The sequence below is a fragment of the Volvox carteri genome (assembly GCF_000143455.1).
Source record: "Volvox carteri f. nagariensis unplaced genomic scaffold VOLCAscaffold_65, whole genome shotgun sequence".
Classification (NCBI taxonomy): Eukaryota; Viridiplantae; Chlorophyta; class Chlorophyceae; order Chlamydomonadales; family Volvocaceae; genus Volvox; species Volvox carteri.
The window spans coordinates 127,023-152,485 of record NW_003307608.1 but is presented as its reverse complement, the minus strand read 5'-3'; the positions used below and the strand labels follow the sequence as shown (position 1 = coordinate 152,485).

Below are 25,463 nucleotides of genomic sequence, written 5' to 3'. Positions count from 1 at the left end.
CCCGGCCGGGTGTACAACGGCCCGATCCGCGACCTGCAGCACGGGCTGCTTGTCCGCACTCTTAACGTATCGTGGCAGTGGAGCAAAATGGCTGAAAGGAGGGGTTTCGGAGCGGGAAAATTCGGCGGGCGGGAAGTAGGGGACCCGGAAGAAGGCCGTGTAGGGGAAGGAGAGAGATGGGGAAATGAAGGCAGGCTGACGTACCCCCCCACTGCAGCAGACAGCCCTATAAAAGTCCGCGTTTCGCATGGTGTGTGCCGTGTAAGAGGAGAGAGAACATCCTATACTGGTTGCCTCTCCCTCCCCCTCCTTCGGCACCTCCTCACTCCCGCACTCACACATCAGTGTCCGACCGAAACATACACATCCACACGCCAAGCACGCACATACGTACATACGTACATATACACATCCACAAACGCTTTACGCATCTTAGTGCCCCACAAGGGGACGTCCCCGTGATGCCGCTCTTGCAAACTACGCTCACATACACCTACCATGTGCAAATAGAGACTCTGGAGCTAAAGCTAAGGGGTACGACTCACTCTCTAACCATATCAAGGTACGACACCCCGTGGGCACGCAAACCCAAAGGGCGGGCAAAGCTGTCCACGGCCCTGCCCCCGTCCCTCTCTCTCTCCCTCTCCCCGACCCCCCTTCCCCCCAGAAGCTCCTAACGAACTGTGGAACGGAATTAAGCATAAGGATGATGACCTCCGCCATCCACATCAACACAAGATGGACATTTACCATCTCTTAACACACAGTTTCACACAACCTTACAAGACCTTCATTTCACCGCCAAGACCAGAACCAACGCCAACACAACCGCCAACAATTCATATGATCTTCCCTTCAGACAATCAAATGAAAAAGATAATCAATAATTTTCTCATGAGTCCTTCCTTCCATTAATTCAATCCCAATCCACCCATTCCAGTGGCATTTGTTCCGCCACCAGAGGGGGGGGGGGAGGAAAACACAGCAGAAAAACGACGTTGGAATACTAACGACCCCAAGCACACCGAACCCACATGCGAGTGTGTGTCGTGCACTCCTGGACGCACACCTCCTGTCAACGGATTGTGGGACCTCGCTACCTCCCCAAGTCATCAGGACGCAGGCCGGCTCTGTCCACAGAGCGGCTGAGACACACAACACACGATGTGCGGAGGAGGAGGAGGAGGAGGAGGAGAGAAGCGCGGCCCGAGGAGGGTGTAGGCGCGGATGGAGAGGGAGATGGAGCAACAGACGAGATAGCAGAGGAGGAGAAATGGAGGAAACGTTACGTAACGTAACGCCAACACCGGGCGACTATCGTATTTCATAGAGGGTGATGTGAGGCGATGTTGAGATGCGAGGGGATGGACGTGATTTGCGGATGGGGGGAGAGGAGGCAACGAGTGGTGGCATCCATCGGGGGGAAACCACAACCGCAATCTCAAATGAAAGCAGCATCGTTCGTACTTTCGTACTTGCCGTTCAACGAGCCGCTCCGTCACCACCACCACCACCACCACCACCACCACCACCACCAGCGGCAGCGGCGGCGGCAGTGCCAGCGGACGCGGCGCTGTCGTGATGGTGGTGTGTACGAACAGGAATTGCAGACACCAGGCCTGCCCCTGCGAGTGGCCCATTCACGTCATCGCTGCTGTACGGCATCTGCCCCGTACCAGACCGTGTCCCCGCCGACCGTACGGCATACCGCAGAACAGTCGCTGCCGTGGGATGTACGGCCACACCTCCGCTCCTGGCCGTTGCCATAGCTGCCGCCGCCGGCGTGGCCTGTGGTGCCGTACTTGCCAGGACAGCCTCTACACCAGATTCCCCAAGCAACGCCGCAACGTAGTACAGACACTGTACGACAGATAGCGGGCAAGCTTGCAGCTTGCCGCCAGGGACCCCAGCTGCGCCTTGCAGGATAGCTGTGGCTCGCGCCGCAGCCCCGGCCAATCCACTGCCGCCAGCCGGCGGCGCCAGTGCCGCCACAAAGCCGGTGGTGAACGGCAGGGTGGCGGAAACGGACGACGCCCCCACGCCTCCAAATCCCCGGGTCTCAAGCCACGCCATTACGGCATGTACGGCACGCAGCGCTCCCGGAATATCCCGCGAGTCGGCCGACGGCGCCAGACGCATAGTAGCCTACGGCGGCATCACGGTTGCGGTTATTGGTTAGCAAAACCTGCCTACGTCTTTTGATTTTATGTCGAAAACAAAAGATTACAAAGCAAAACAACAAAATTGCATCATGTAGGGATCGCGGGAGTTTAGGTTTCTTTAGCTTCTTAACGATTATTGAGAGGTGAGGGATTAGAACTGCAGCAACATGCGAACAGAAACACGCGTAAAAAAACGTACGTGGTCGAAACGAATCTTTAAAGCGCCCAAACCCCCAAATCGCAAAGCCGTACCTGCCAAGCGATCATGCTGAAGGCTCCAGGGCCGCTGCCCGGCAGGGCAGCGAAGACGGCACCGCCGCCGCCGCCGCCGCCACCACTGCCGGCAGATCCCGGCGGCGGCGGCGGCGTCATGACCGCCGCAAGGTACGCCGCCAGCGCGTCCGCTTCGTGATGGAGCCGCTCCGCCAGCAGACCCCGACGGAGCCATTCCGCGACAGAAAGAGTCGGCAGCGGCGGCGGCGGCGGCACCGACTCTGCCGCCGCCGCAGCGGCGGCAGCGGAAGACTGACCCGCCGGCGTGTCGGCGGAGGAGGAAGGCGCCCCGGGCCGGCGTTGATAATCCGCGGCGGCGGTCGGCGCGGGCGCCAGACCCGCAACAATTTCCGCATGGCTCCGAAAGCCCGCCTCTGCGAGCTCCGAATCCAAGGCCTTCCAGTCGAGGAACGCCTACGGGCGTGCAGTGTACGGCGTACGACAAGGTAGTTGTGGCGGTTATAGGGGAAAAAACTATGAAACATGCTGGAAAATACAAAAATATACGATATATCCATGGGGGGGGGCCTCCTCAGGCTTTTACGGACGCGCCCCCGGCTATTGTGTGGAGAGCTTGAAACTTGTGACGTCATGGTGGAACAAAGCGAAAAAAGCGGGGCACCACATATTCAAGCTTGGGCGGTTGAATTTGAATTGTTACAGAGTGGGAGGCTTCTGGGCCATTTGACCAATTCATATGAATTACGTGTGCTGATAGTACAAAGACGAAGCTCTCTTGCTAGAAACACGCTGTGTAGGTAGTTAGGTAGTTAGGTAGTAGGTAGTTAGGTAGGCAGGTAGGTAGTTAGGTAGGTAGTTAGGTAGGTAGTAGGTAGGTAGGTAGGTAGGTAGGCAGTAGGTAGGTAGGTAGGTATGGCAGCGAGCTATGTGTGTGTACTTACCTTCCCCCCCTACTGCCGTTCCCCTCCCCCAGCCCCGCCCACCCTCCACGCAACCCGTACCTGCAAGTCATGCCATAGCGCGACGATTAGCTCGTCCAACCACCTGTATACGGCACCCGGATACCGGACAGACCATAACTTGACGGCTGGTCAGCGGGCATGGCTGATCAGATACAATGCGCGCAACAGCCGCTATCTGCTTTACACGAAGCAAGTTAGTTCAGTGCAGTGCAACAAACACACACACAGCTCGAGAGAGACCCGATTGCAAATTCCAAAGCGAGGTTCCCATGTATGGCCGTGTCACCGGCTTGTCTACGGCACGTTTTCCACACCACGGGCCACAGCGCGGGCACAGCACGCGCCGCAACGCCGCCCATGCGGGATCATGGGATTCACGTACAAATGTTAACCGTAACAGAAAACCGATTCAATGGAAAAACTAAAAACTGACTTGAGCAGGTCGTCTTTGGTCTCACTAAGACATTAATAGCAAAGATTTATCGATTTTTTCGGTTTGCCGGTATCTCAGGTTTAAGCGCCAGCATAAGCCCCACCTGGCGCATAGCCGCTTGGCACCCAGTTCCGTTACGTCCAGCCCTTCCAAAACCACCTGCCGATCCGCATCCTGGTTTTGGAGCACCAACGGAAACCCGTCGTCGTCGTCGCCGTCGTCAACGTCAACACCGCGGCCGGCAGCGACGGCAGCTGACGCCATACTGTTAAACGCCGTGGGGGGTTCTGCGGTGACGTCGCCGGCGTCAACGTCAGCATGCGCCGTCAACGCCGCATCGCCGTCTGATTCGGCCACGGGGCCGGGACCAACGCGATGTACGGATGGTTTGACGGATTGCCGTACGGACATGTATTCACGCCGCATGCCATATAATGCCCTTTCATTCCCCGTGCACAAGCGCAACTGGCTTTTGCCGATACCTAGCGCTCCAAGAAGCCGCCTGGGATCCCGGCCGTCGCCCCTGCCGCTGCCACGATTTCGCGCCGTCAACAGCGGCGCGAAAGGGCCGTATGATTGGGCTGTGGGCGGCGGCGGCGGCGGCGGCGGCGTCACACGCGACTGTCTTCGCCGTCGACGCCACCACCACCGCTGCAGTCGATGCGTTACACGACCAATCGTGCGGAGTCCAACGACGCCACTGCCGACTGCGGCAGCGGCGGCGGTGGCGGCGGCGGCGGCGGGGCGGCCGCCGACGGCCCTGTTGCGACCCACTCGGGTGTTCATCATTCGACATACCACGCGTTTCAGCACGGCCATCGTCAACGCCACTTTATTGTCAGGCAATCCTGGCGAGGCTGCAGAAGACGCTGCCAACGCTGCCGTCGTCGCGCCCAACGCTGCCGTCGCCGCTGCCGTCGTCGCTGCCGTCGTCGCTGTCTTCTTCGCCGTCGCGGCCGCGGCAGCATGTGGGGGCAGTAGCAGTCCGCTAGGGTTACCGCTGAAGGTAGCGTCGTAGCGAAGGTCAGCGAAGTGTGCCGCGGCGGCATCGCCACCGCGACAGGTTCCCGGCCGGCTTTGTACGAGCGGTGCCAACGCCGTACACACGACCACGCCCGACTCCCTCGGCGCCGCCGTCGCGGCAATCGCAGGCTCCCACCATTCTCCGTAAACGCCGTCGACGGCACCCACTATGACTCCCAACGCCTTACCGTACCGCCCGTGCCGCCTTGTACGACATCGTCCAACTCCAGTCAGCGGCAAGCCAGCATGCTCTCCTCGTCTCGAGTGCGATGTGGCGGCGCGCCCGGTAGCTTTCCGGATGAGAGAGGGTAATCCGTGAAGACTGCAGCGGCGGCGGCCGGATTGCACGGCAGCCCCGAAACCGTACGGCAGTGCCAAGGTCGGTGCACGTGCTGTCGCCGTGGTCACCTGCGTCAGCTCTAGAAAGGTACGGTCGTGGTTGTCGCCGTTGCTGCCGCCGCTGGTACACAGCTCAACGCCTTCCCCTAGAGGCCCAGCCTCACGCCGCTGGGATGGCACCTCGCCGCCGCCGCCGCCCCCGTCGCCACTGCCAAAGAAGAAACCCAACCATCCCGTTGACGTCGAAGTGGTCGACCCGGCGGCGGCGGCGGCGGTGCCACCGCCGCCACCACCGACGCTTCCGGGCCCTTGCTGCTGCTGCTGCTGCGGCGGCGGCGGCGGCAAGAGCGCAGGCGGGAGATCTTCCTCTTGTGCGCGCGATTGCGCCAGACGCAGCGCGTCCGCAGCCTCTTGACGTACAATCTCACCGGCGTCCACGATGCCGCTGCCGCCGCCGCCAAGTGCCAGCGACGCCATCTCCGCCACGACGTCGGATTTCAATCCCGCCGCCGCCGCCGACTCGCCGCCGCCGGCAACGTCCATCGCCGTCGCATCCTGCACCAGCTGCTGCGGCGGCGGCGGCGGATGCTGCTGTTGTTGATGAGCAGTCCAATGATGCTTTCCGCCGCCGCCAGGTGTACGGCGGCCCTTATGCCTTCCTCTCCTGAACCGGCCCGGCGAGCTGCGTGGCCCGCCGCCGCCGCCAGCTCCGCCGCCGCCGCCGCTGCCGTCAGAGGATCCGTCCCACTCGTCATCCGCGTACGCACCACCCTCCGCCGCCTCAAGCCGTGCCTGCCGCTCCGCGATTTCCCGCAGGTGGCGCCTGTGAGCCTCACGCGCGGCTATGACCCGTGGGTCATCATAGTTGTCCTGTTCCAAGTTTTTCAGGTTGAAAATGCACGTATGTAATACACAAACAGGGGCTTCAGAAATCAAAGGCAATTTAACAATCGCCAAGGTTGGGGATAAGTACGGCATACCCGTACGATAGGCCGAAGGAAAAAAACACATGGAAGCTGTCTCCGCCGAGGGGGGGGAGGGGACTCGGAAGTCGCAAAGGGGGTGAAAAGTAGAGAATGGGCTCTCGGAGGTTGGGTGAATCCGCATGGGGCGGAGAGGAACCACACGGAAATGTAACAGGACTGTATCTGTTACGGGTCAAGTACACGGCCCCGTAAGCAAGGCCTCCCAGGTCCAATACAAAATCGACACATGGCAATCTGGATGCACAGCATCTCCCCAAAGTACAATTTTATACAGGACAGGAGCAAACGCCCTCAGGGAGAGGTCAGGCTGGCAAAAGGATGACAGAGAGGGAGGGAAAGCGCGGGAGGAAAGGGGAGGGCAGGGGAGAGCCAGGCGGCGTTAGTCTGAAGCGTACGGTGGCTTCTATGCATTCTCCTCAGCCCTAAAAACCCGTTATTCTTTTCCCAACCTCTTCAACCCTTAAAAAAACCCCTCCTGCCCGCCCCCAGAAACACCCCCCCACCCACCCACCCACACATACATACATACACACACACGTGGCCGCACCTCCAAGTGTTCGGGATACTCCGCCAGCCCCATCACGGCCGCCTCGTCCAGAGCAGCATGAAAACTAACGCCTGAACGAGAGCACACACATACATACACACATACACATACATACATACACATGAGGTTGGGGTGCGCTCAATAAGTAAAAAACCAGAGATTCACAAGCACAGATGAAAAAAGGGCAAAGCGGCGCAAGGATTGCGAAGGATAGGAAGAAGCTCGATATGGCTACGTCCCAAAGCCGGGTGGTACACCTCCTCCGCGGCGTACACTAGCTAGTAACAACACATCAACAAAGAACACCACAAGCGGAATAAGGAGGTAAAGGATGGCAACAACAACAACAACAATCATAACAAAAACAATTTCAACCTTCTGGTATGCACACGTAGGTATGCACACCCCCGCTAGCTAGCTAGCTAGGTAGGGTAATGCGGAGGTTTTTGCACACACGTCCGAGAACACGTGCATGAGCCGAGACGGGCTGCCCTCCTCCCCATGCCTCCCGCAGGAGCACTCGGCCCGTCGTCGTCGGCCGATGCGACCCCCGTGCTCCTAGGTCCCCACCCACCTGACCCACCACCACCACCTACCTTCGAGCGCACCCCGCCCGCTGGCCCCGTTCTGAGGGTGGGGAGGGGGCAACGTAATGAGCGGTGGCTCCGAAGGCTGCTGCTGCTGCTGCGGCTGCTGCTGCTGAGCCGCTGCAGCCCAGCTAGGTGTGGGCGGCAAGGTGGCGGACAGCTGCCGGTGCAACAGCTGTAACTGCCGCTCGCGCTCCTCCGCTTCCTGACAGCCACAGCAGTAGCAGGAATAACAGCAGCAGTAGCAGTAGCAGTAGCAGCGGTGGCAAGGAAGGAGGTGGCGAAGGGGGATGGTAAAAAGCAGGTAGACGAAATAGGATTGAATCGTAGGTATTGACGAACGAGAGTCACGACTAGGGTGAGGAGGGTGGTGAGGAGGGTGGTGAGGAGGGTGAGGAGGGTGGGGAGGCGGAGGAGGAGAGGGAGGAGGACGGCGAGGGGCGGACGCGGAGGAGGCACGAACAGCAAAGCAAGGAGCAGGGGAGGAACGGGAAAGGGGCTTCCATTTTGTCGGCAAGGACGGGTTCATGAAACCAAACCAGCAGTACACTAGCAGGAAGGGCGCAGTTGTGTTCGTGTCCGTGTTCGTGACAGGGTTGGGGCGACTACGAGGTGGTGGCAAAATCGGCAACGGCCTTGCTTGACAACATACTTATTTGATGTCGCACATATCACCCACCCTCTGTTGCTCTCGAAGGACTTCCGAGTCGGCCCGCATCACGAACACGGAAGCGCGAAGCTTCAAGAAGCCATCCCAGCCGGACACTGCCACAAGCTCCTGTGATATGCAGGAAAGTGCGGGGGTATGCGGGGATACGAATGTGCTTTTGGGGACAGGAGGTGGGAAATAAAGCATACGCAGCAAGAAGGGCCACGTGCCGGGGTTCGAATCCCGGCCGGGACATGGACATGGAATGGAATAAAAAACATATATAACTTGTCCTGAATTCAGAGAATACAATATGCGGAAATTGCGTGACGTATATTCTTCCAGTTGCCTAATGTTTATTTCTACTTTCCTGGCTTCCGCAACCCCAGCTCCCTCCTTTTCGCCCCCATACCAAAACCCCAAGCCACCCAAGCCGATTCCTGCCCTCAGCAGCTCAGGTCGTTGAACTGACAGCGACCCCCCTCCCCCCGGCAGTGGATTTCTTTATATCTTTTTGCATACGACTGCATACGACTGGTAGCCCCGCTCCTCCCTCCCCCCGCTCCTCCAAACGCTCCCCCCTCCCCCCCCTCCTCTAAACGCTCCCCCCTCCCCCCGCTCCCTCCAAACGCCCCCCCCTCCCCCCCTCTCCTGCAACACCTGCAACACCGTATACACAGCCGCCATCACTGCCTGGGTAATTCGTAGCGGCGCTGTGTCCGGAGCCACACCCGCATCCGGGGGTTCGCGGGGAACAAGCAGGGAGCCAGGCAGGGGCCCAGAGGCGGCGGCTCCGAAACCACTGACCGTCCCGCCGCCGCCGGAAGCTGAGGTCCTGGTTCTATTCAAGGGGCCCCCAGGGTTTACAAGGGCCTGGTACAGGAGGACAAGAGAGGAGAAGGAAAATGGATTTTAAAAAGATATTTGAACAAGTCATAGTGGCTTTCTTATCCAAAAGGGGGATAGACCTGGACTAGGCGAGGGGGCGCGGGCTGGGGGGGTCGCGGAGGTGGTGATGGCTGGTGGGAATGGGTGTAGGGTTTACACAACTTCCGTACATGAGTGCGGGCGGGGAGCCCGGTGTCGTATGCAAGTGTACCCAAAGCTGTTGCGTCACACCCGTGCCAACCGCCAACCACCACCACCCGGGGGTTAACACCATTCCAGAACGGCGACCATCACCACCACCGTCACCACCACCACCACTACCATAACCGCAACCACCACCACCGCCCATGTCGCCACTGCCGCGCCTCGCCTCGCGCGCCTCCGGTCTTCGGCAGCACACCACAAACTCAGAGCGCCTCCGGTTGCTCCAAAACCACGCGACCCGCCGCCTTCCTTCCCTCGCCTTCGGCCGTAACCGTCCACAATCTCCCTAAAAACACACACGCACCAACCCCCCACCTGCCGCTCCTTACCCCTTCCGACAACACTTGCCGAGCGATCGCAACGTCCAAATCGTACGGTGGTACGGCAGGCTTCGTAACGGATTTAGGTTCCGGGGGCACAACCACCTGCGAGCAAGTACGAACGCGGAGTGGACTGAGGCACGGAGGCATGTGGGCCATGTGTATGGTGGCGGGCACCAGAAGGGGCCCACTAGCGCACACGACGACGCACAGCACCAACTTGCATCCTTATACACACCGGAACACCCGCGTTCTTAGCGCTCAAAACAACACCATTCGTACGGCAACACATGCACACACCCTACACCCCATCCACCACCCAACAACATACATCGATTACATACACGCACACACACACACACTACAAGACACGCACAAGCCTTCACACATTCCAAGCATAAAAGGAGGCCACCCACTCACATGCAGCATGGCACCCTCCCTGCCGGGAAGTGGCGGCGGAGGCACCAGGTTTAGCACCACAAGCGCCGCAGCGCCGCCGCCACGTCGTACATGTGCACGCGCCAGCGCCAGCCACGCAGCCCGCTGCAAGGGCCGCAGCCGCGCGGACTTGATGGCGAATCGGAGCGCGGCATCAACCTGAGGACGAGCCGCCCAGAGGGGTGGTATCATCATAAATCATGTGATGCCGTAAACAAAAGAAGAGTGTGGGACATCATGTTTAGGGGGCATAAAGGGTGTGATATTATTTATATGCAGCAAAAAGCAAAAGGCCAGCAGCCGGCATCCAACGCACCAACTGCGGCCAACAGCAATCTCCTCCTCCTCCTCCTCCGCCTCCCCCTGTTCCTTCCCCCCTCCCCCTCCTCCTCCCCTTCTCCCCCTCCTTGGGAGTTGGGCAGTGGATGCTTTTTGCATCGCCAGTTAATTCTTTTACTCACACTACCCAAATCCCTCCCCCTCCTCCGAATCACCCAAGTCCCTACTCCCCTGCTGCCCCCGACCCCGCCCCACCTGGTCCATGTTGAGGCAGTCAGTCGCCAGACCCGCCAGCAGCACGGGATCCTCGGGGAACTCCTCCACTGCACGCGACAGCGTCGAAAGCGCATCGTTGTACAATCCACATTCACGCTGTACGGCAGCAACGTACAGCGCCGCGGTAGGGTAGGTAGCCGCCAGCCTGGCCGTGCGGAGAGGAGGTGGGGAGACGTGGTCTTTTTGTTCGTGCTACGACTCGATCTCGTGTGTTGGCCCGAGATTTCAGCCCTCTTTCCCCCTTCCCAACCCATTCAACTGGCCTACCAGCCAGCTATCTCCTATCACCCTTTTACCTTAGGTGTCACAAAACCATACAAACTTAAAAACTACCGCGGCCCTGTAAACTCCCCTCCACATCACTCGAGTCCCTACCTCCCTGTACATCTCGCGCAACGTCGCGAGTTGGAGCGAGACTTCAACCAAGTAACATAAGTAACATAAGGCTCTTGTGTCTTAGGGGTTTGGTTTCCCAAAAAGGTTCCCCCCCAAAGACATACCAAATTGGTAAGCAACAGCACCTCTGAGGCGCAGGAATTATAATACAAACAAACCCCCCTAAAACCCTAAAAGTAAACAACTAAAAGCAAGCAGACAGACAAACAGGCCAACAGCCCTACCTCGCGAAAAACTCCATCGCGGTTCCCCAGCGCTGCCTCTTGGCAAAGTAGTGCAGCAAGGTGTGCAGTACCAGGTCGCCGTGTTCGGGCGATACACCGCCAGCCTACCCAAAGGACAAAAAGGGTAAGGAAGGGGGGGAGGGCAGCGCGGGGCCCAAACCCGGGATGTGTAAAGAGGGGCAGCCGGCGGCGGCGGCGGCAGCAGCAGCAGGAGGGAACCCGGACAACGGAAACTCGCGCCGACCGGGAGGAGTGATCGGCACCCAGCGCACAAGTGCACACGTAACTCGCGAATGGGGAATTCTTCTTTCTGAATTCTGGATTCGATGAACTCTTCCTGGACTTAAAGGTTCCAAAGAAATACGAACCCACATGCAACACCTCCTCTCTTTCTCCAGACCCAGCTCCAACAAGTCCCTCATGTCCCTCTCCACCCCCCCCCCCATACCTCCTCCAGCAGTCTTTCCTTGGCATCACAAGAGCAGCCAGCGCACAAAAGCACACGTGAAACCCTTCCGAGCAAAAACCTATCTATGGAAGCCGTGCGCTGTGCTCTACCTGATCGATGGTCAGCGCCTCCAGCGCCTCCGGCAGCACCCCGTCCTCGTACAGTCCCGTCACAGCCGCCAGCAGCCGCGATTCGTCCGCTAGGGTGGGGAGTGGGGGGTACCTGGGGGGGGGGGAAGACGAACCACAAACGAGTGAAGCTGCTGCTGGGGGGGGGGGGCGCGGTAGCCCCATGACCAGGAAGGTGGGTGGGAACGTGAGCCTCCTCCTATCGTAGGATGGAAAAGTGGACGACGAACTACAGTCGAGTGGTGCAGCAGCAGCAGCAGCAGCAGCAGCAGATGATGATGATACCAGAGGTATAGGCGGATACTACTCCGCAGGATTTTAGAAGTTGCATACAGATATACATAATGCATCAGGAAATTACCGACCAGTAGTGACAGATGGACGAAGGAAATGTACCAACCCCCTAACCACCCCTCATTTTGCCATCCATTCGAGCTCGTGCTGCCCCCTGACTTTCACCTGCTCCGCCAATCAAGGATCAAAAGACCGGAGCTGCGAAGGGAGTGGCATGCAGGTGGTAGTGGAGCTATACATGAAATACACAATTAAAACAAAAAAAACACGACTGTTTCCCCCCCCCCTTTCGCCACCTGCTCCAGAGAGGAGCTGAGAGGGCGGATCAGCACTAACTACCTACAGGCAGGTGCCGAAATGCCTGGCTGCCTCGCACTTCCGCGATTGCCAATCCTTCTTGCTTCGCGTCGCTCCGAGGACAGTACGACAGTCCCCCCCCCGAAAACACAATATCAATAGCGCCCCATTGCAAATTCTTCCATCAGCAAGCTTCTTAGCAAAGCTACATTGGATAAAAGGATATAAAAAGCTAGGAAATTTCGAGGCAGGGAGCCAGAAACGCTGCAATCCCTTTAAAGTCTAATAAGCATACAATATCGCCCCCTAATAAAAGACTCTTGGACAGGCAGTGGACGCGATGTCGCCGTCGCCAGGCGAACCGCTACCCCGCCATCAAAGGCGCGTCTCCTGTTTGACCGTTTTGACCAAACCAACCTTCAGGACAAGGACAACGAACCCGCGGGGACGAATTACCCTCCAGTTTACAAACAGGGCACCCACCGAGCAACTGGCACCTCCGAGTACGACACCAGCTCGGCGTCGTACAGCTCGGCCCGCAGGAAGCTCGCTACCTGCCGGACGGCGTGGGGTGTGATGTGCACGAGGAGAGGTGTTGTGGCGGCTGGGCAAACGGGGTAGGGCAGGGCGTGTGCTTGTGTGCCGGTCGCCTCGAGCCGGGGAAGACCTTGCCCGTGGAATATTACTGTGCACTCCACAAACCAACAAGATTTGCGCATTTTCTATTTTGCAAATTAGCTTTCCTTGCAGATTAATTAAGAACAATTCCTTTTGCAAATTAGCCAAGCTGGGCATAACTCTTCCTTTGATTCAACTGATGCGTTGCGCTGCATCGTCGCGTGGCGCATCGCAGCACTACTGAGTGAGTGCGGCGTCCGTCTGACGTCATGCCAGACGTTGTCATACAACAATCCAAACGCAAGCTGCGCCGATACGCAGCTCCCACACGACTCGGCGCTCCCAATGCTAACAAGGAGATCCTTCTCTGCATTTCTTAGCATCTATTTGAACAAAACCTGACTTCCAACCTATATACACACATACATACACACACACACCACATGTCGCTGTAGTACTTCGGAGCTGTCGCTTTGGTACGGAGTTATTCGGCAGTGTACCACCATCGCCGTTTTCCCCTCATCGCGGCTCCGAGGATTATTAAACACACACACACACACACGGCTAGAGCGGCTCTCCCCCTCTTCCCCCCCGGCCTTTTCGTCCACACACACACACACACGCACCCCCCGCACCACGCAGTTCCTCCAGAGCTCCGCTGTTACGTCGTGCACGTTGCCCTCGCAGTCCAGCGCCCCGCACACAACTCCGCCCGGAATACACAGCTCGCAGCGCACGTCCAGGCGGGTGAGCGGGTCGTAGCAGCAGTAGAAGCCGCGCTCTATTCGTACCTCGGATGAGCTGAACAGACCCTGCGCGTGTTGTGGAATTTTTTATACATGAAAAAGGAGCTGTGAAGGTGGAAAAGGTGGGTTGCTTGGTGTCGTGGGACGCGGCTGGTAAGGGCAGGCCTCACGCCCCGCGCTGTGAGTTTTAGGGCGGGGGAAAGGGGGGAAAGGAAAGGTGGACGTGCAATGAGCCTTGCTTCGCGGGGAGGAGGGGGGAGGAGCCTGTCGCCTTGCCCGCTCCCCTGAAAGATGCGGATGATGCACGACTTTCCAACCCCGCCTGCTCGCCTGAAGAAAGGTTGGTGGCTCCACGAGGGCCGTGAGCGTGGCGAAATAAGCAGCGACAGCAGCGGATGATGAGGCATCCACGCCGAGGCAGCAGTGATAGTAACCCTTCGCCTCGCCGCTAGATCCTGTGAGCGCGTTTTTTGGAGCTTTCTGCAGCCAGCAAAGGTCTGGTGGCCCTAAGCCAGAGGCACTCGCCAGGACTACAAGAGACTCGTCTCGGGCTACAATCGCCTCTCCGAAAACCGTCTCCACATGCTCCGGACGTCCTTTAATGGACTCCATGATCAGCGGCTCGATTCAGAGGGGAAACTGCGATGCACGGACCGTCTTAACGGAACGCTGTTCTGATCATATTAACTGCCTCCTATGGGTCTGGGATATACAGTGACCGGAAACATTGTATCAAAACTTCGCTGACCTACAGTGACCTTACATGACTCCCAGTCACTTTCGCATGTTTGCGACATTGGGACACCGGTCGCCGTACGATATGATGGCCCCTCCTTTCTGGATACATATGCCAGGCAACACTTTTTAGTTTGTTTTCATATATCGGCCTTCAGCTTACTGCCAGGGCTCCTTGCGAAAATGCTGTACTTTCGATAGGCAAATTGCAACGTCTGCAAACAAATAACAAGCAACCATAAGAGTCGACATGGCGGAAAAGAGGATTTTTGCAGCCATAAAGGAAATTAAGGTTTGTCGGCGTTACTGCTTTGACGAGAATTGTTTAAAGCCGTTCCGCCGAGCTGCCAACCGACATTACCTGCGAACAGGTCGAAATTGAGGCGTCGCACAAACGACGGCAACAACGCCAGTATGAACTGCTTCAAGAATATCTCCGAGCACGAGAGCCGCTGCTGCAGCGACGGTATGCGCGATGACCGAAACCAGGGCTTTTTGTTCCGCATTCGCCCGCCACCGCGTGTAAATCCTTGCCCGCGCCATGAGACACCCTTGGCACATTGCTTCTACATGCGTGTTTGCCGAAACTTCAATTGGCATGCCGGAAAGGGCGCTGCTGACGTCCATCTAGCTGGTTGCTTTACCCATAAGGGCGACGAGGACGAGTTTTTGTCTTGGCAAAAATTATCCAGAAAAACCTAGCCCAAATTACAGCTCACTCTTTTCAAGGGTTTGACCAAAGTTCTGTTGCTCCCAACTGAAACGCCATGGCACGTCACTGCACGTCATCAACTTCTTTCCACTCGCTGCCGCCAGCAGGGTAGCCGACAGTCACTGCAAGTGTGTCTTTGCCACCTTGACCCTGCCATTTCGCTTTTGCTGCTGTTTTGCTGCTGCTGCAGCTGCTGCTGCACCCTCCCCATCTTCTCATGGCACCTTTCACACGCCTCAATCCGCACTTGCAAGCGTTATTACGACGCTTTCTCTCCTCTCCCCCTTCCCCCATCACCAACCTTGCGCGACGCTCAATGGCCGCGATCCCAACGATGCATCTGTACGGAAGGTTTGAGATCGTCACCGGTCGATCCGAGCCGACAGATGAAGAGCTGAAGGTGCGGTTGGTCCGTGCGATGCATTATGGTGCATTTTTGTCGTACATTCGTATTTTGTTGCCGTGGTCTATCGTACAGTTTAAAAGAGCTCATCAAGGCGGGTTGTCTGGAGGGTTAGGGCCGCCGGGTTGGGTTTCCTGCATATATGTCGATGCCCATGTTCGAGCTGATGAGAGCGGCTGATGGGGCCCTGATGATGTGCCCCGGGAATGTGAGGACAGGACTAAGGATACAGAAAATTTGAAAAAAGGCCAAAGAAGGATTATCACGGCGTGATTCTGAAGCAAGGGAAACAAAAACATCATTCCAAAAGGCAGCCAAATTATATGATTTTGTGAAAAGAGAGTAAACTTGGAGAGGGATGGCACACAGCACGAGCAGACAGACCATAAATGTGGGGGCGGGTGATGACCCACGACTCGCGGGACAGTGTGTTGAAGTACGCGCACGTCTCCAAAGTCTGAATGTGAACCAGGTTGGCTTGTCGTGGTGATTCCTGTTCTTGTCTGGTCGGAGACAGGATCAGAGACGGGCGCGTGGAGTATGTCCCCCCTGTTAATACATACATACATACATACACACAAAAATACACAATACACAAATACCCATCACAGCACGCCGTCATTAGGGATGAAAGAAACGACATACTGCATGTGCATAGCAGTTTGGGACGGGCGAAACACACGCTTTACGCTTTTCCCCCCCTTAGGACGTTTGCTCCCCGGCCAAAGTTCTTAACCAGTCAGCGCTAGATCATGTTGGCAAACTGAGCTCACCACCACCACCACCAGCATCACCTGCAGTCGCACTTAACTTGGAAGTTATTGAAACGTCAGATAGTTCGTTCGTTTGTTCATATTCAGTAATATCCTGGGCCCACTTACCACGGCCACACTTGTAGGGCTTCAAGCCCCAAGGCGCGGCGGCCGTGGCGGCGGCGGCGGCGGCGGCGGCGTCTGTTGTAGCGGCGTCTGCTACACCAGACGTGAAGACCACCGCTGCCGGCAGTGGTGGCGGCGGCGCCGGCAAGTGCTCTTCGTCGCGCGGTGTGCCGTTCTTCTGGCTCAATGCGTTATGCAACGAGGTACGAGGCGAATTTTTTTGGCTTTTTTCATTTTTTGTGCCGTGTATTAACTATTGACTCTTAACCACTCCTCCAGATGTTTTAATAATGAACTGCCGAGAGCTGTGTGTGTACGACATGGGGTATACACCTCCCGCTGTGTGTACGACAATGACCAGGAGAAGCTGGCGCCGCTCATCACTCCTCGAGACCGATGTGCACTGGAGTACGTGGAGGACATCCGCTACGTGACGGGGCCTATGGGCCTGATGCTGGAGTTCCACTTCGCGACTAACCCATACTTCCATAACAAGGTACCGGAAATAAACCATTTTTGTATGTAATAAACTAAAAATTGAAATAACAGAGATGACGTCCACATTTTCATGTCCTCTCTGTAGTACCCCGCCTCGATCCCCATGTCCGGATGTTTTTGTATACCTGTCTCTCCCTCGGCCCCCGATAGCCCCCGCGACCCTAACCTCCGGTGGCGTCTGCATTGCTCTGCACGCGTCCGGTGTGTGTGTGTGACTCTGTGTGTGTGACTCTGTGTGTGTGACGCTGTGTGTGTGACGCTGTGTGTGCAAAATGCACAGGTTCTTCGCAAGGGCACTTACATCAAGTCCAAAGCTGAAGATGCGGATCCTGCTGGGCCTGCCGCCGCCGCAGCGCCCGTCGGAGAACGGGGCCTGGATGAGCTAATGAGGGGTGTGGAAAGCTGGCGAGATGAGGGCACGGTGATCGACTGGAAGCCGGAGCGCAGCTTGTTCATGCGGATTGAGCGGGTGGGGGGAAAGAAGGAGAAGGCGGCTGCGGCTTCCGCTGCTAAGACGGCGGCGGCATCGGGGGAGAAGAAGAAAAAGAGTAAGAAGGCGGAGGCGGGGGCGATGGAAACGAAGGCGGGCGGTGCTGGTGGGGGCAAGAAGGGCAAGAAGGTGAGTTCGGGGGGGGGGACATGGGGTATGAGGGCGCAACGGCTCTAGCAAAGCGTAGCTAGCGTGTAATGGGGGAGACTTGTAATGAGGGGGACTTGATACTCACACCATAACAAGTTATAAGTTACAAGTGCCGCACGAGTGCGGGGGTGTCCGTCGAGGCCATAGACTATATATATTGATAGTTGATTCCATCGTACAACCGACGGTGGTTTTTGGTCCTCCTCATCCAGTCACCCGACATCCGTAGAGACTGGTAATCCATCGCCACCAATTCAGCATGCGAAACTCAGTCCACCAACTAAACCTCATCCACACCTCAGCAGAGCAATTCGTAAACCTACTGCTCCCATTGATCGGGACGAACAATGTCGGGGGTCTGCCCAGGAATCAAACCCAGAACCTTCTGCTGGTCGGGTTCAAATCTGAACAAAAGAGCAAAGAAGTACACATATACCAATATTGCACTAGTCGAGAATCGAACTCGGGTCTGGTCCGTGGCAAGGACCTATGCTACCACTATACCACTAGTGCGATTGATCTTCTCGGGGCCAACGGATGAACTATTGGGATGCAGTTAAAAACTATATCCAAAGGTGCGCGTCCGTGCCAGCGGCACGGCCTCTGTGGCGCTAACGTTGCGCTCAGGTGCATGGAATCCGTCTCTTCGTCTGGGTTTAGGAGCTTGTCTGAGTTAAAGAACACAGACAGGTGTATGACCTATAGGACAGGTCCACAGATTCATAACCACCATTCATTGCCACCAAGGAACGCACGCGGCAATGGCGGTCATCGTTTCCCCTATTTTACGTCGTTGTCGTTGTACTCTTACTTCCTTGTCGTGTTATCAACTGCTCGTGTGAACCTCCCAAGTCCTGAGCTGTTGGCGAATGTTCCCCGTGCGAAATTTACCTATGTAACAACATTTTTTTAGTAAAGGACAGATCGCCAGGTACCGCAGCACACACACACGCACACACACATGCACGATAATTTCGAAACGCTACGCAATGTAATTCTTTATTAAGGTAAAGACCTGCGACATGAGGGTTTGTAACCATTTTGCTGTAACCATCGTTCACTGCAGGCTGCTGCTGCTGCTGCTGCCGGGACCAGCGGCTCGTCGTCGGTTCCATCTCGCGCTAAGCGCCATCACGGCAAGCACGCGGGCCCTGCCCCCGACTTGCCCGACCCGGGGGATGCAGAGGTGGACGAGCAAGAAGAGGAGGAGCAAGAGGAGGAGGTGGAAGAAGGAGCACAAGGGGAGGAGGAGGAAAGTGGCGGGCGGGAGGCTGAGGAGCTAGGTACCACATCCCAGCCTGCTGGCAGCGTCAGGTGCGGAATAGCTTTGAATAGGTAGTCGAGGCGTGCTTGTTTTCTAAGGAGGGGGTTGTCGTTGGTTTAGAACTTCCTTGCCCTTTTTAGTTGTACCTCTTTTTTATTTTCACACGTATTAGTTTCCTTTACATCTCCTTCCCACGTATTAGTTTCCTTTACATCTCCTTCCCTGAGTCCTTTTTTTTGGGGCCACCGTTGTATTGTCAATGATGGCCCTGTCTGTCCTTGAACCAGGTGGGAACGAAGAGACAGAGCCAATTATTATTTATTTATTTGTTACTCATTTAATATAATTCAATTTAAACAAAGAAACTATTTAATATTTATGTAAACAATGTAAATGCTTATGTAAACAGTTAGATTATCAATGAAATATTACGAAAATAAAATATTAATTACTATTTATATGCAAGCTTCCCCCACCATAACCGCGCGCAGAGGGCCTTGCCAACACCTCCTCCCCCTCCCCTCCCCCCCCCACACAATCACACACAGGCGGCGGTCCTGTCCGTCATTCTTCCGGTTCTTCTTACCCCTCTCAAATGGCGAGTTGCGGCAGCGGAAGGAGGTGAGAGGCGGTGGGGTGATGGGGGGCCTTACGCGGCTGAAAAGGCCTTTGGAGGTGCCGGGAATGAGCTTTAGCGTATACGTGTACTTTAGCGTTGTGTTTTGTACCGTACGACAGCTGCTACACCACCACGTTTCCGTTCGTTTAGCTCCCCTTCTCTCGCGCACTCTCTCCATCCCTTCCTCGCCAACCTTGCCTTTTTGTAATGTGGTTTTACTCCCCTTTAGCCTCCTCGTTAAGTTTTGTGCAGTTACGTATGGTAAAAAACTTAAAACTCATCAAAATTGATTTACTGCACTTTTATCATGATTTTACTATCAGTTTACTCCACTTTTTTAAAAATTTAGTTTACTTATGTTCCCGCTTTTCTCCGCCGTTGCCTTTCTTTTAATTCAACTTAGCTGGATCCCACCCTGGAGGAGGACGAGCAAGAGGAGGACGAGCAAGAGGAGGACGAGCAAGAGGAGGCAGGAGATGGTGGCGATGGCGGCCGGAATGAGACCGCCACCGCGCGCAAGGCCCAGCTTCAGCAGCAGCGGCGGGCGCTGGATGCCCAGGTACTTGACGTCATTATCAAGCGGGTCATACCTCGAGCGGCTCACCTGTACCTGTCGGGCGGCGGCCGTACAGCCACTCCGCCGGCGCCGGCGCCCACAACGACTTCTCCTAGAAAGGTGCGTCTGCGTGTATGTGCGTCTATCTGTCTGTCTGTCTGTATGTGCGTGAGGTTCATCGCGCATTAAGGAACGGAAAGGACACCGTATGAAATTGAAGCAAGCGATAATTCGTCTTTTTCCATGATACTTTACGGCTATTCATGATGACATTTTGTGTGGTGATCACTTGTGCAGCATGTGCACTTGAGCTGACTTGGGTTTGCTGCCTTTGGCCTTTTTGACGTTTCCTTCGCGCAACGGCCGGCCTGGTCAGATGAAGTACTGGGCGGGTATCGATGGATTGTGAGGAGCTTGCTTTTTAATATTTCCTTTCCATCTGCCCCACACCATCTCCTTCTGGTAAAGTCTCACTGGGTTTCTCAGGCCTTCGTCTTGGGGCCCCCGTGCCCTCCCCCCCTTCCCCCCATCAACACCATTCGTCTGTGGTTCGCATTTCCACGGCGGCCCCCCCTCCCTCCCTAGACATTCTTTGATTCTTTACGGATTGGCAATTCTATTCCGCTTTTTTAGTCCTGGCGGCTTAGGTAGGTAGTTTTTCCGACACATCATCTTCACTTCGTCATCCCGAGGTCACGGTCGCCACGGACGCCTTTCGGTCAGTTCTCTTGCCCTGGCAGCAGCTTCAATCGTGTGTGGTTCGTCTCCCCCCCCCCCTTTAGTCACACCGGTGTACCCCCTGGGGTTCTGGTTGACCCGTAACACCAAACAAAAAGACACTTTACGAAATTTGTATTATACGGCGTCTCACTACTCCCTCGCTTGCTATGAATGCGCACCAAAATAATGTTAACGTGTCAATTTCACGAAAACGGGTCGGGTCGGATCGGGGAGAGTTGACTCGAAAGGGTCGACAAAAACACGTACATGTCTGCGCCGGTCGGGGGGCTATGGATGCTTTCCGCAGGCTGAGGCCCGAGCGCCTGCTGGTGGTGAGGGGGAGGAGGAGGAGGAGGAGGGCTTCCAGCTTGTGAGCGGCAGCCCGGCGGGTGACGTGGCGTCACTTGCTCTAGGTGCTCAGAAGGCGTTGCACGTGCTGCTGGTGAGTGGTAACGGGGGGGGTAGTGGAGGGGGTGTGAGTGGAGGGGGTGTTAGTGGAGGGGGTGGTGGCTAGGGCTATGTATGTTGTTACAGGGTGGTTAACTTCGCCAGCGGCCCCCTTTCCCGAGGCAGTCCCTGCTCTCCCCTGCTAGAGGGGCACCCTAATCCGTCACCCCATCCGACTTTAGAATGTATTCGTTGGGTTCGGCAACTCACCACCAGCATCCAACCAAATCTAGCGGATCAACGGCGCCTCAACTTAGTTCCTGGTCAGCTCGCAAGTTGATATTATCACGTCCTACATCGTCCGTATGATGGGGGGCCACCTCCCATTTCAACACTCCTCAAACACCCGAGGAGCCGGCAGGCGGATTTGAACCCGGGTCGGCCGGGAGCAGAAGTCAGGCCTTAACCTCTGCCAGCCGCCTGCCAGTAAATGTGTATGCATGGTATGCTATGTGTATGCATGGTGTGAGTATGCATGGTGTGAGTAAGTGGCGGTTACCACGTGTCTTGTGTGTGCGTATGTATGTGCGTATCGTTGTGCGTAAAGTTGTGGAGACACTTCTAGCCCGCTGGGGGCGTTGTCCTCCCCACCCGTACCAAACGCCACACTGAACAGTAATGTGCTCTCATGCCGTGCTCGTCCTCCTATCGAACTGCTCGTCCTCCTATCGAACTGCTCGTCCTCCTATCGAACTGCTCGTCCTCCTATCGAACTGCTCGTCCTCCTATCGAACTGCTCGTCCTCCTATCGAACTGCTCGTCCTCCTATCGAACTGCTCGTCCTCCTATCAAACTGCTACTCCCGCCGTCCCGTCCCCCCCCCCCAGGTACAGCAGCGGCAGTTGGACGAGCTGGCCGCGGAACTGAAGCGCGGCGAGTGGGAGGCGTGGGTGGCCCAGATGGGGCAGGTGGGGCAGCTGACCGCCCGTAGGAGGACATTGCTGGTGGGCCCCGCGGGTGAGTGGGGGGGGGAGGGCGTGTGTGTGTGTGTGTGTTGTGGCGTCATGTTTTCGTTTTGGTACACGGCTGTGGTCTGCACGGCGGCGGCATGTACTGCTACTGCTACTCAGTGCTGCCACTGCTACTGCCACTGCTACGACTACTGCTACTCTCTACAGCTGCTGCTGCTACTGCTACTGCTGCCAATGCTAATAAGGCTAAAGGTACTTACGCTCGAATTCTGGTGGCCTCTTCCTCTTCCTCGTTGTCAATTTGTACGACGTGATGATACACACACGCACTCCACGAACCATATCCGCAGGCAACCCGGGAAAGAAAATGTCCATTCCCGCCTTCTGGCTGCGGGCCCTACGTGCCGTACCGTACGGCTCCTTGTTGGTCCAGCACCGGGACGAACGTGCACTGTCGTACCTTGCGGATGTACGACTGGTTTGGGACACGAGCCGCATGCCCACCCCCGAGGACCCGTACCGCAAACTGGACTGTGAGTCCCCCCCCCCCCTCACTGGCGGCTTAGCCGTGAGCGGGGGGTTGGGTTTGGGGGTTTGGGGCGTTCGCAGCTGGTTAAGAGGGATGTGTGTATGTATGTGTGTATGTATGTGTGTTAACCCTACCTCGGTTGCGTTACCCGTTGCCCGGATAGATAGACGGGTGTAACGAGGAGTGCCCCATACACATACACACGAGCCAGCGGAGGCCCAGGAGCCCCCTTGAGAGCTGCACAAGCTAGGTTAGGAACATAGTACAACACATCGTACAACAGATTGCACAATAAATTAGGGACATAGTACAACACATATAAGAATTTAATCTGTTATATGTCTTGATGTGATGATGAAGCCCGTATGTATGTCCGACTGTAGGGGAGCTGGAGTTTCTGCCCAACCCCTATTTTGGCAACGCTGTGCTGCGGAAAAGCTTCACGATGCATGCTCTGGGGGGTAGCCTAAACAGGATGTGTGTGTTGTCTAGCAAGGTATGTTCTTGTTCCTTTTTGGTTAGGTTGGGAGCCGTTGCCGTTCCCCTTTGCCGTTGCCGTTGCCCTTTGCCACTGCCGTTCCCCTTTGCCGTTGCCGTTGCCCTTTGCCGTTGCCGTTGCCCTTTGCCACTGCCGTTCCCCTTTGCCGTTGCCGTTGCCCTTTGCCACTGCCGTTCCCCTTTGCCGTTGCCGTTGCCCTTTGCCGTTGCCGTTACCCTTTGCCACTGCCGTTGCCCTTTGCCGTTGCCGTTACCCTTTGCCGTTGCCGTTGCCCTTTGCCGTTGCCGTTGCCCTTTGCCGTTGCCGTTGCCCTTTGCCGTTGCCGTTGCCCTTTGCCACTGCTGTTGCCCTTTGCCACTGCCGTTGCCCTTTGCCGTTGCCGTTGCCCTTTGCCACTGCCGTTGCCCTTTGCCGTTGCCGTTCCCCTTTGCCGTTGCCGTTGCCCTTTGCCACTGCCGTTGCCCTTTGCCGTTGCCGTTCCCCTTTGCCGTTGCCGTTGCCCCTTTGCCGTTGCCGTTGCCCTTTGCCACTGCCGTTGCCCTTTGCCGTTGCCGTTCCCCTTTGCCGTTGCCGTTCCCCTTTGCCGTTGCCGTTCCCCTTTGCCGTTGCCGTTGCCCTTTGCCACTGCTGTTGCCCTTTGCCACTGCCGTTGCCCTTTGCCGTTGCCGTTGCCCTTTGCCACTGCCGTTCCCCTTTGCCGTTGCCGTTGCCCTTTGCCGTTGCCGTTGCCCTTTGCCGTTGCCGTTGCCGGGATGAGAGGGCGGATAGGGAAAAGTAGGGAGAAGGGGAGACGGGGATGGAGGAGATGGAAGGGGGGGGGACGCAAGGATGAGCGTGGAAGTCTTTTATGCCACTTCCCGGGGGGCAGTAAATGAACATTCCCAACGACCATCAACCGCCTGCCACAATCTTGTACGAAAAACATCGCGACACGCCACGTCACGTTGTGCCACGCCGTATGTCGTACTCTACGCAACCAACCCCCTTTCATCCCCATTTTACAAATACAAATACACCACCGCGCTTCGCCACGCGCACAAAACACCATGTACGGTGACGTACCGCCGTACTGCAGTCCGACACAATCGACTGGCATCCGGGTCGAGACCTGACGGTCAAACTTCCCTCGCGCGGAGAGCGCCAGAAGGGGGAGGAGGGGGCGGAGGGGGAGGGGGCCGAGGGCGAAGGGGGGGAGGCGGGGGGCCCCCGGCGGCCTCCTACCGGCCGAGCCGCCCGCCCCCGCAAGGTGCCGTCCTTCTTCGCAATCTTCGACGACACGCCTGGTGAGCTTACCGGTTGCGAATGCTTGGTGTGCGTGTAGTTGTGTGCGTGTGTGTGCGTGTGTGTATGTACGTGCCTTTTCCAAAGCCCCTCTTCCCCTCAGTTTCCCCTCAGCCTTACCGGATTCCCTACTTTCCCTTCCCCGGGGATTAACCTCCTCCTCCTCATCATCATCATCCTTTCATGTCGGCTTTGGACGCCGGTAGTTAATGCTTGGTTGTCGGCGGTTGTTGGCGGTTGTCGGCGGTTGTTGGCGATTGTTGGCGGTCGTCGGCGGTTGTTGGCAGTTGTCTCTTTTTTGCTTCATGTTATCCTTCCCACCCCTTTCCTCCCCTTCCCTCGCCATCTCCTGACCCTCCCCGTACCCCTGTACGGCATGTAGGTGCGCTTGCGCGAGCCTTCGCCCTCCCTGGAGGCCAATCCGCCCGGGCATTGCACGAAGCCAACCAGGTTCGTACACTACCAGCGTGTCTGTACGACAGATGGGCACTTTTTCATTTGTTGGGAGGTATTTGAACTTGTGCTGTACACGTGCACAACCCCCGTCTTGTTTGATTTACAAGTTAATATTATTTCGTGAAAATCCGCAGCTGCTACTGCCGCTGCGGTTGGTCCAGATTTTAAAGTTTGTACTTGTACATTTGAAATTCAACGATGATTGAGGGTATATACTGTATAGATAATCGCAATGAAAGTAATGAAGGTTGTTGATAATGGCGAGGCAAGTCGTGGGACCGTTAAACTACTGGCTCCCCTCCCCCCCATTAGGGGGATTTCTCGGCCTCTCGCCAACCTCTTGTCGTACCGCCACACATCCCCTCGAAGAACTCCCCACCGCATTCACTCCCCCCCCCTCGTCACCGCACACGAAGACCCCGCATGTTGCATGTCCAGGGAGGCCCACAGGGAGGTGTTTTGCCTCTCCCCCCTTCCTTCCCCCCCTCTCCCGCGATGACCACTGCCCAAGTCACCACTGGTTGGTAATTTCCTGATGCAGTATGTATATCTGTAAGCAACTTCTAAAATCCTGCGGAGTAGTATCCGCCTATACCTCTGGTATCATCATCATCACCATCATCATCATCAGCTGCTGCTGCATCACTCGTCTGTGGTTCGTCGTCCACTTTTCCATCCACAGCTCCCACATCTCCCTCCGTGTCCCCCGTGTCCCCCGCCAACGCCGGGGCGCCATCAGGCCCAGGAGGCGTTTCTTGGGGAGCTTATCAACCTGCTGGTGCCCTTCGCCGGGTCGTTAGCGGAGCAGGTGCGTGCGTTTGTATGTCTGTGTGTGTT

The 25,463-nt window shown here is 56.7% G+C and overlaps 2 protein-coding genes across 2 annotated transcripts; both read right to left on the bottom strand.

Moving 5' to 3' along the window:
• Positions 1-1,482: 1,482 nt before the first annotated feature.
• VOLCADRAFT_119509 (uncharacterized protein) lies at positions 1,483-14,090 on the bottom strand (the record flags this gene model as incomplete). Its single annotated transcript, XM_002956730.1, has 16 exons — positions 1,483-2,145; positions 2,415-2,849; positions 3,398-3,440; positions 3,895-6,173; positions 6,687-6,757; positions 7,283-7,478; positions 7,953-8,051; positions 8,583-8,795; positions 9,755-9,931; positions 10,307-10,374; positions 10,417-10,472; positions 10,948-11,051; positions 11,506-11,617; positions 12,598-12,668; positions 13,359-13,544; positions 13,833-14,090. 16 exons carry the CDS (start codon positions 14,088-14,090, stop codon positions 1,483-1,485), a joined length of 5,031 nt encoding a protein of 1,676 aa, XP_002956776.1.
• Positions 14,091-23,138: 9,048 nt separating this feature from the next.
• VOLCADRAFT_67442 (uncharacterized protein) lies at positions 23,139-23,768 on the bottom strand (the record flags this gene model as incomplete). Its single annotated transcript, XM_002956729.1, has 1 exon — positions 23,139-23,768. One exon carries the CDS (start codon positions 23,766-23,768, stop codon positions 23,139-23,141), a length of 630 nt encoding a protein of 209 aa, XP_002956775.1.
• Positions 23,769-25,463: the final 1,695 nt, after the last annotated feature.